Here is an 11,318-nt window from a genome sequence, read left to right on the forward strand (position 1 = left end):
GACAATCCACTCAAATGATAAGCCGGTTTTAAACATTTCTCGCAGTGACATATGTATTATAAGCTTTCGGGGTTAATTATTAGGATATATAACGGCAAAAAAAATATTTGAGTGGAATTTTCATATAGAACGTGGATTGGATCGCCTCAGTTGATAACTTTATAAGGTAATATTTAATTTCATTGATAATCAGCTATTTGCTTCCTGTGAGGATATGTTTTAATTTCATATCGCGAACCGTTATCTCGCTGATATTCAGTTGTAGGGTATGAATACTTAACGTAAAGTCATTTCGTAAACATAGTTTAAGCACACGATGTTGCTAACGACAGAACCAAATTTAAAAAAGAAATCGAGGAATGTAACACTATGTTTTCCTCTTTCTTTCTTTATTTTTAGAAAAATACGCGTACTGAGTGCCTGGTATTAGAACTGATGAACTGAATAAGTGGTCAGATATAACAGGACTTCGGGCAGGACAATACTGTTATATTGTTTGTGATTCTGACACGGATATTTTTTAAGTTTCCATTGTGTAATGCCATTGTGTGTGGGGAAAATAATGACACAGCAGGAATCTAAGACACTACAGAAATAGTAAACATTTGTTTTTCAGGGTGAGTAAGTTGAGGTGGGGCGGTAATAAGGCGGCCGTGTTTTTTTTTTCACGAAACAAACTGATTTGAAGAAATTTGTTAAAGGACCGCCCAAGGAACATTTCTGTGAAACTCTATCAAAATAGGGCCAGTACATTTTAAAAGTTTTTCCTTTTGGTTGCCATGGAAACCAGAAGTCTGTATGGATGACTTAGTTTTTAAGGATCTGAAAAGAAATAGGACCTACAGAAAGTGTTAACCCACCCAGTTCTGGGAATACCCAAGTAACATTCCTTTGAAGTTAGGTTGAAAGTGTCATGGTAGTTTAAAAGCAAATATTATTAAAGCAGTTGTGGACGACGGACGGACGACAGACATTCAACAATATGAAAAGCTTACCATGTCGATGATCCAAAATTATGCGTTAATTAAGGTAAAAATTTAATTTAACCTTTAGCCTGCTGGCGGCAAGTGATTCTGCCTTTGCGACCAGTGCAGACCAAGATCAGCCTGCACATCCATGCAGTCTGATCATGGTCTGCACTGTTCACTATGCAGTCAGAATATTTTCAGAACACAACCCTTCAAATTATAAATGGCACGGCCCAAAATGAATGATGGACCAGAGTCCATTCTAGAAATTTAGCAGGGTAAAGGTTAAACGTTTCTGTATAACTCCAGTAAAAATCCGATATGTACGGAATCCTGTTAGGACCATGTCGTATGTCGTCCGTCGCGCTTTGAGGTCGATGTCAAAATTTAGGACATTTCAATGTCGTGTGTACACCTTTAAGATGTACATGTACTTGTAATCTAAAATTTTATTTATGAAGTCGCATAGTCTCAGTCAATATAATAATTATGTCTGTCGAAAAATGTCTCTTAAATTGTGTGCACATATAAAGTAAAATAAGAAAAATCATTTTTGTATGTCTGTAATAATAAAATCTTATGGAAAATATACCGTCTAGTATTCAAATGTTTCATCGTACAGATTGCTTTTACTTCGTAAAATATTAAAATCACATTATGACGCGAATTTTAATTAAAAATTAAGAAAACATCAGAACTGCCTGCATATAATACGTCATGCGATTGCGTTATCAAATTATTGCCCACTTATTATTTTGAATTAAAAATTGCCTAAAGCATGCTCTTCTACGTGTGGACATGTCTATAAAATAATTGAATTTATTGTTGAGATTTCAATTAATTTATAATTGTCTCCAAATTTCAATTAGTTTTATGTAACAGTTAAATGTAAAATCATTTATATTTATGAAAAGAAAGTTTCTGTGAGTGAAAATACTGTGACTTGGGAATTTAAAATAATAACAAAAAAGGTAATATCAATAGCTGTTTTATTTTAATTTTTTAGAGCTATAGTAAAATGAATACATTTGAATATAACGCATTTAGTTATAAAACAATATTTTTAAAGAAAATAAAATAAGATTTTCTTATTGAACTGCAGCAGCGTCTCTGTAGTAGTTATTAGCACAACTAAACCTATATTCGCACGAGGGCGTGACCCGAGAATCAATATAGGTACGTGCGTACGTGCGTACGTGCGTGCACCCACGCCATCGTATGAGCCGTTTATTATATACCTAAACTTGATAACGATTATGCGATCGTTAAATCATTGAATCAACTTTTTAACGCGACGACACAGAGAAAAAACGACGTTAAAATTGACGTCACACATCCACGCAGGTCTAATAACTGATCCTTGGCCCAAGTTACAGGATTCTTTCCTTTGCAGTTTTGACACAATTCATATTAAGATATATAATAGACATACGAGACTATAAGGATCTTACATGCCTGCCTGTGTAAGACGGGGTTTTCCCTACCCGAGAGACAGTGTGGAATGGAAAACCGAGCGTTAGCGAAGTTTTTTATCCAAGCTTGGCCGAGGGTTGGGAAAACAGCCGTCTTACACAGGCAGACATGTTAGATCATTTTTCTTGCCTATCATGTTCAAAATAGATCGTTGAGACAAATAGGTTTTTGGTATTTCCTGACATTATTTATAAAGTTTATGACGTCACAATGGTACCAGTACTATGTGACGTCACCTTAGTGCACGCTATTTTAGACAAGGTTTTTCCCTAGGGAAAGACAGGAATATCTATGGCTGTGACTAAATACAGAGTTGGTGCGCCCGTGATATATTACAGACTCCGGTATATACCGGATTAACTAAATTTGAACAAAAATACCTTAAATGTATATATTTTGTAACCATGGTGATTCTAACCCTAACCTTTAGTCAGTATATTATGCACATTATACACTAAATGCGTGCGGACATGCAAAAAAATGAGTATTTTTGCCGTGCGTTCCATTTGATAATAATTCCGCGCTTGCGCAGAACAGCTGCACCAACTCTGCAATGAGAAACATTCAATATTCTATCCCCGGCGCGTGCTTGGATAAATGTATACTTTCTCCGATAGGTAGGCAAGAAATCCCCAGCGACTTAACAAACAAAGGAGTATCCAATCCCCTCACACAGGCAATTTGTTCTAAGTTTTAATGTTTACTTTAGACCAATAAATTGGAGTCATTTTACCTATAAGAAATATAGTTAAAGATATCAGTGAAAAGAAATAGGACCTACAGAAAGTGTTAAACCCACCCAGTTCTGGGAATGGCATTTGCTGAAATTCTATGTTCTAATTCGAAGAAATAAATTCATATATAAAATTGATCAATGCCCCGTTAACTATTGTACTGTATCTTTGCTTGACAACCGTTACTTCAAAACATTAAAATTTTAAAACGTGGATTGATTTCATGCAGCTGTAGCAGCGCGGGTTTTCGTTTTAGTCAATATTTGTCCATGTAGTGTAACACTCATTTGAGAATATTTGTTTGTTTACGAAATATTAAACAGAAAATGTTTAAATCTCAAAACAAATATTTGAACTAAGCCATCTTTCTACATTGGAAATAGCTTTTTCATGTCCTTTCAGTAAACTACCCTAGTGTCTAACCCATTAAAACACAGCCAAACAAAACCGTGAAAACGGATTAAAGATTGGTTTATTTTGATCTCGAGTTTACATGTATAAATAACCCGTATTAACATGGGTTAAAACTGTACGCCTCCAGATTCATGTCAAATAAACTGTTGTCATTAGTTATCTAGCACGGAGATAGACGTTTCAATACCCGGTATTAGACATTTCAGTATTACCATAGGATTCTTGTCAAGCAACGGAGGAAGCTTGTCCCTTGACGGGCGAACACCCTTTGGTTTCTGGAAAGAATGCGTTTAGAGTGTACATCTAAAGTCCTCCACCCTTGTCCTTCACTCGTGAAATGCTGTTAAAGAAAGCTTTAGGCTTGTATAGAATACGAATGCTTGTAATAAAACCGGACGTACTGGCTAAACATTTTTCAATTAAAAGCTGATTTCTGCATACGAAAGAATAAAAATTGTCTCCTGTGCGGTAAATACTGATACAAGCGGAATTAAGTTATCAACTTTGTAAATATTAGAGATAAAGATTTAGAAATTGATAGAAAATCCATTTATTTACAGCTGTAGAGAATTTCTATAAAAAAATACATTTTTATTTGAATACATTGATTTAACTCCTTCCCCATCCTACCACCTCACACACACACACACCAAAAAAATAACGAGAACAACAACCCCGCAAAAGAACAACAACAACAGATAAAAAATCCTACCCCCAAAAAAGAAAATTAAAAAATTAAAAAATAAAAAAAACAGTAAAGATAATAAAAAATTAAAACAGAGTTTACTCAAATTCTACATTTGGTGCTGAACACAAATTTTCTATATTTCATTCACTCGGCAAAGGCCATTAATTTTCTTCCAGTCAACATAAACCTGTGTGATATAATAATTTCAAAATTCAACCTCTAGTACTTAAGCCATATTAGTTTTGTAATTGTGTCTTTCAATAATTCTCTAATATGTCAGAACAAGCTTTATAACTATTAGCTGCGGTCACAGTGGTCAACGTAAACTTTGACCGTGTTACTGAAAAAGAAAAATAATGAACCGAAGTAGAGTTGTAGTGAAAACGCAGCTTTCAGATGATTTTGTTTCGATTTTAGAAATGCAAGTTAAAATTTTGATCAGTGTCTGTTTCATTAAGTTACTAGTAAAAGAATTATCACATCTAATGGTGTTGTAGTAACATGTTGCCTTTCCTAGATGACCGTGACATGTCATAGTCCAGCTCGCATTGTCCATATGGAAAGACCATATGGATTTACAAATGGGATTGGCATGGATCCCATATGCAGTGCCCATATCGGTGGGATTACAGAGTCTACCGTATATCAAGGACTTTATACAGTAATTCAATATAACGTTATTTTACTGTCAGATGAATGTTGACATTATAGCTAAAATTCAATGTCGAGCTGGCATGATATAATCAAATGTCGGTATTTTGATTTAAACGAATATTGCTAATTATCATCTAATGAATAAACCATTTTACTACGTCATGGTGAGACTTACTAGTATTTTCCAGCGAAACATCGTGCAACCCGAATCCCTCTTATATCATAATCATAATTATATATGTAAAAGGAAATTTTGATCGTCGTGTCGCACAATTTAAAAATGCGAATGCAAATGTATATATCCCATATGGACCCGATATTGGCGAGAGGTAAAATTTGTTTGAAGTGACAAATATAAATTTGATTAAAAATCATATAAATGATACTGCGGGCTCTGAATGCATGTGCCATTTTAAATAGCATCCCATTTTGTAAAATGGCATTCTCGGCACTCGTCTGAAAACGCGATAAGGTCATATATGATGCTTTTTCATATTAAGTTATAGCTTTTCCGATCTGACCGAGTGAGAACTGACCCGCAGTTTCTAAGCATAAACGTTCTATTCAATATGATTCGATGAAGAAACAAGACAGACAACGGACAGCAAATGCCTCCAACAGTAATAAGTAGACGTCACGCGCGTGTGCCAAAACACATGCAAATGTAATAGTCTAATTAGATTTAAATTATTCAGTAAAAGGACTGATTTATATCAAAATTCGTTGTTTTGATATATTGGTGCATCTGTACATTACTTTTGGATTTACATATGACCTGATGTATAAACAATACATTAATTTAGAAAAAAAAATGTATTCAATATTGAAACGAAGGGTGTATTGCGACCCGCGATGTCTAAAACCAGCTCTTTCCCCCTATTTACTATCTGGAGTACTCAGCTTAGCACTAACTTACTATCCGTGTATGTGTTAAACTTTGCCCATCCACTTTGCTTATTATATAGGGCACAAAACTACTGCTGGAAAAGCGGGCAGTTTGATCCCCAGATGAAGTAAGGATCTCCATGGCGATTTGACGGAAGACAATATATACACCTGTAATAATTCGCCTTTCATCTCTGATTCATGTATGGAGTTTTTGCAGTAATTTGAAAAATCCGATTTCAGTTTTCAATAAATTTATTTCTAACATGTAATGATGCATGGCAATATGAAAACTAATAGATAAACAAGACGTTGAAATTAAGGCTTCTTTACCGTCCTTTTCAGAAAACCAGGAAACGAAAAGAAATTATCTGTATATAATGTAATCACGAAAACCAGGCTTTTTGTTAATTAAACAGTATAGGTGGCTATTTGTCAGAAAAAAAAGGTTACTAATACACGTGAATCTTCACTTTTTTAATCGAACTTATGGCGTATGGCTACATGAACGTGTCAGACAGTTATTGAATATATAGAATGAACTTATACTAATTTCGCATATTGTCCGGCTTTTGCTTGTTGTTGTTTAATGCTGTCGGTTCTCCAGCATATTTATCAGTTCAAGATCTGATAATTTAAGATTATGTATCATAGGAGAATAATAATCCGAGTACGACGCGATTGTATTAATATCTTTAAAACGGCTGTTGCTCATTGTACATGTACATTATAATCTATTATTTCACGAATAAATGAATTAACAAGTACAAATATCGCATTAATCTGATAATTCTTTCGTTTCAGGAAATCAACCATTTAAAGATGAAAATACTTATAACAGGAGGCGCCGGCTATCTCGGTTCTACAATGATTCCCATGTTGCTGGAAAGGGGTCACGAGGTCACACTATATGACCTTTTCTTCTGGGGCATTAGCCCCTTATTGCCAATCGCAGACAACCCAAACCTCCATATCATCAAAGGAGATATTAGGGATCGGGAACATCTTGCCAGTGTGATGGCCGAAAAGGACGCCATAGTTCATTTAGCAGCTATTGTCGGGTATCCGGCTTGTGACAAAGATCCGGAATGCGCTATCAACACAAACATTGTGGGTACCAAAAATATCACCGAGTTTAAAACCCCCAACCAGATACTAGTTTACGCCAGCACAGGATCATGCTATGGTGCTGTTGACGGTTTGTGTACGGAAGAAACTAACATAAGTCCATTAACTCTGTATGGAAGCAGTAAAGCCGACGGAGAAAAAATGGTGCTAGCCGTCGGTGGCATTGCGCTACGACTTGCAACAGTGTTTGGTTTGTCGCCAAGGCTTAGACTAGACCTTCTCATAAACGATCTAACATATAAGGCACTTACGCTAAAAGAATTCGATCTTTACGAGGGAAGTTTCCGACGTACGTTTCTGCACGTGAAGGATGCTGCGCGTGCTTTCATTTTCGCCGTGGAACATGCGTCAATAATGAAAGGACAGGCTTACAATGTCGGAGACGAAAAAATGAACATGACAAAATCACAAGTTGCACAGCTTATTCAGAAAAACGTGGACGGTTGCAATATAACGGAGTCGAACTCAGGTGTAGACAAAGACAAAAGAGATTATGAGGTGTCATACGCAAAAATTCGGAAACTCGGGTACCAGTCAACAATCTCTGTGGAGCAGGGAATCAGAGATATGCTTAAAGTGCTCCCACACATACTCACCGTCGAACTCAGCAGATGCAAGAACGTTTAAACCAATTTTTATTTTCTTGAATTTTGACAGCGTCTTTTCTGTTACAGAATTAAAGATCAACTTTTATAAACATGAAATTTTCGATTCTAATGAATATTTTTAAATTTTTGCTTGTAATTATGTGACTTAACGATTTCTTTGCACATGCGCATGTGGAATCATTACAATTCCCAGTTATAATCAGATTTGATTGTTGGGCAGTACACCGTAGCGTTTTGTTGACCTTGTGTGAAATGCTTGCGAAATGGTACAAATTGCAAAGATTTTAACACTTGCATTATTTTTATCATGTACATACGTACGTACATAAATTATTTATTTTAACGTTTTCATGTTTGCCGATATAACATGGCTTTATAATGCAGCAAATTGGTGTAATATAATAAATCATATAAAAATCCACACTTTTTTTATGATCTCTTACTAAAACTTTCTGTTTGGTTGTGCCGTCTGTAGTCCACGGTCTGTCTGCTTGATAAATAGTTTTCGCTTTTGGAGTGAAACTTTGAAAAAAAATCTATAAATTTTGACAGAGTATTTGGCTTTCATAAAAGTAAGCCAGTGAAAATCAATACTAAATTGCGTAAAATTGAAACATTGCTTTCGTCATTTGTGGGTGTATTTTGAGGGGGGAAAACAACCCCTAGATTTTGGGACAACGAAATTAATGTACTTCACTATTATACAAAAATAGTGTGGACGAATTGCTTCAAAGGAATATATTTGGAATATAGCTATGAAACAAGTTAAGATGAAATGGTGGCTTTACAGTAGGATATTAAAACAGAATAGAATACAGTAGAACGACACGGATGCTTTTAAGTCGGTGATTTCAGTGGAGCGACTTTTTGTCCGTCTTTGGCCATTTTCGATTGAATGACCCTTTGGCTACGGTTTTGTTTTGCTTTGTTTTGTTTGGATTAACGTGACACCGACAAAATTATAGGTCATGTGTCAACTCTCAGGCATTTCAACTCAGGCATATAACTGGCATTACTTTAGGCATGCACGGGCGCTTGAGTTGAACCAGCGACTTGCCGTAAGACAGTTGGATAGCTTACATTAAGTGAGTGGCAAGTAACAGGAAATCAGTGACCTTACAGTTCCATAAGGGGCTTTAATTGTTATGTTAAAATCAGATGAAACAGCTGTCCATGTAGCCTGGGATGCCGTTGATAATATTTGTGCTTTGTCAGAAGAAATAATACATAATATCTATGCATTGATCCGACTTAATTTGCGCTAATTAGTGTTAATTGGCATTCATCGAGTTTCTCATATTGTCAATTTGCAGGTAGAAAAAAAAGTTAGAAATTGTCAGACTGGATTCCCAGGCTACTGTCCATGTAGATGTTATGCATAATTATATGGTAAGAATAAATCTTTTATTACTGCACATGAACGTATTTCATGAGAACCATAAAGGGAAGTAATAAAAAATATTGAGTTTATTAAAACTTCCTATTGTGTTAATCAATATTAAAACCTTTAACAATTATTAGAGAAACCAATCATCGAACACAGGATGTAACAAGAAATCAATACAATTTATGTTCATACCAAAAAAAAAAAAAAATGTGGCAGCCATATTATAAACAAAGGCATTATGAGCCTTTGACCACGCGGTCTCGGAGATCCCCAGTTGGATACGGCATTGCAATCATATATAAAATACGAAACTAAGAAAGCTTAACGGTCATAAGTCACTAAACTCTCTACCATTGCTTTTTTGATGCAAGATACATACATGTATCACTAAATAAAACTGAACTACAACACGCTCAAGTTAAACCTAGTCGAAAAAAGCCTGGGCAACGATCACGTCTTCAGCTGTGTAACTTTATTTCGTATCATACTTTGTTTTTGTTACCCAAAGTCAAAATGTATCAAAAGTCGAGTGAAAGCAAAGAATTGTATTCTTGACCATTGATGTAGGGTTGCGCAAGACATTATTGTCATGTATCGTAAATGTATGTGCCAAGTAATGCATGCGTAAACAAGTTCTAGACATGAAAATTTCGTAGAGATCCTGTCAAAACGGGGTTTCTATGTTGTCATCTAGTCATTTAGCTAGTTTTTTAACCCTTACCATGCTGGACACGATTGAGTCTGCCTTTGCGACCAGTGTAGATCATGATTAGTCTGCACAGCTATGCAGTCTGATTATGATCTGCACTGTTCGCCATTCAGTAAGTATCTTTTTGGTAAGCACCCCTTTTATCAGTTAATGGTATTTTCCAAGTTGAAAAATGGACAAGTTCATTATAGAAATTTAGCAATGCAAGGGTTAATCCCGGAATAATGTTTCAAAGCGATCACGATATAGTAAATATCCACATTCTGGCAAAACCTCGTGTGGATCAGTTTTTAGGAGTGTTAACAATTTAATCTACTTAACTTGTCTGAATCAAAGATAATTTAACAATTTCATGAATACAAACATTCTAACAGCTTTGGAACCCATAAAATCTAGTTTCAAACTGGGCCTAGATTTCAAAAAGGCAAACATTCTGACCATGTTCATATCGATCAGGTAAATGTGTCATCTAGTGTTATAAAAAATTATTCTATAATTTGACCGGATGACAATTGTCTCGAACTTTACTTAGATTTTATAAAAGACAATCTGGCCATGTTTCGTTTACATTTGGCAGGAAATGTAGCCTCTCGAATGTTAGCGAGCCTTTTAATTTTTTTTCTATTTGATCTAGTGACCTGGCTTTGATTCAAAATGTGCCCGTGTCAAACTTTTTCAACATTTTATTGGGGAAAACATTCTCAACAAGTTTCATCAAGACTGGACCAAAATTGTGACCTCCAGTGTTATTTATAATAATGCTTTAATAAAATAATTAATCAGGCATGCTCGGAATTTAACAATCATGTTCATAAAAATGAAACAGATTGCAAGTTTTGTATTTTATATAAATAACAAGCTTTAAAATAGTGTATTTTTGGTAAGTACATATATTTTAATATTTATAATCATTTTTAACCACCAACACTTAATATATTGCTTTAATAGAGTAATAATCGCTCATGTTTGGTATTTACCAGTCTGTTCACGGACATGAATCAGATCGCAGGTTTTCATTTTTACATTAATTAAAAGCATTAATACACTTGAGTTTCAAATACTTTTGGTATACACTAGTATTTTATGATAAATAATCAATTTAAATCACAAAAAACATAATACACTGCTTTAATAAAATGATAATCGCTCATGTTCGGTATTTACCGGTCATGTTCGTTGGCATAAAACAGATTGCCCGTATTGTATTCTATATAAATAACAATCTTTAATGTGCTTAAATGTAGTACATTTTTGGTATGTACATTTATTTTAATATTTATAATCATTTTAATTTAGACATACCGCATCATGACCATTATGATCAAATAGTTTTATTTTTAGCATGCTATTTAAGAAACTGAACAGAACACGTAGTTCTTTCTTTCCTAGAATACCATATTTGCACACAGACAACATGACATTGCCATTAATGTTGGTTTTTCATTCGAGATGACACTGTAATAACATACTAGTTAGATACAGAAACCAGTTTCAGAAGAATTTGCTGGAGTTCTTTCTAGTTATTAGCTCCTTATATAGTATGGTTGTTACAAGCCCAACAAAATTATCTTTTTTTTGATGGATAATCGTGTATTTTATCTATTAACTTTTTGAAGCAGTCAACCAATTTCCCAAAAATACTGGAAGGGATACTAGAAAATAAATTCTTC

General features: G+C 34.7%; 1 protein-coding gene across 2 annotated transcripts; it reads left to right on the forward strand.

Annotated features, from left to right (window-relative positions):
* On the forward strand, positions 1-7,965 carry LOC123550194 (GDP-D-glycero-alpha-D-manno-heptose dehydrogenase-like). Of its 2 annotated transcripts, none has more exons than XM_045338629.2 (2): positions 1-166; positions 6,621-7,965. In XM_045338629.2, the coding sequence occupies exon 2, from the start codon at positions 6,639-6,641 to the stop codon at positions 7,569-7,571; it is 933 nt and encodes a 310-aa protein (XP_045194564.2). In that variant the 5' UTR covers positions 1-166; positions 6,621-6,638; the 3' UTR covers positions 7,572-7,965. The 2 variants fall into 2 exon arrangements, with proteins under 2 accessions (XP_045194564.2, XP_045194563.2); XM_045338628.2 differs by lacking the exon at positions 1-166 and adding an exon at positions 390-617.
* The last annotated feature ends 3,353 nt before the right edge of the window (positions 7,966-11,318 follow it).

The sequence above is a fragment of the Mercenaria mercenaria genome, chromosome 6, assembly GCF_021730395.1.
Source record: "Mercenaria mercenaria strain notata chromosome 6, MADL_Memer_1, whole genome shotgun sequence".
Taxonomy (NCBI): domain Eukaryota; kingdom Metazoa; phylum Mollusca; class Bivalvia; order Venerida; family Veneridae; genus Mercenaria; species Mercenaria mercenaria.

Excerpts from the sequence above, each read along its gene's own strand:
- LOC123550194 (XM_045338629.2), top strand. The coding sequence starts at position 6,639 with ATGAAAATACTTATAACAGGAGGCGCCGGCTATCTCGGTTCTACAATG.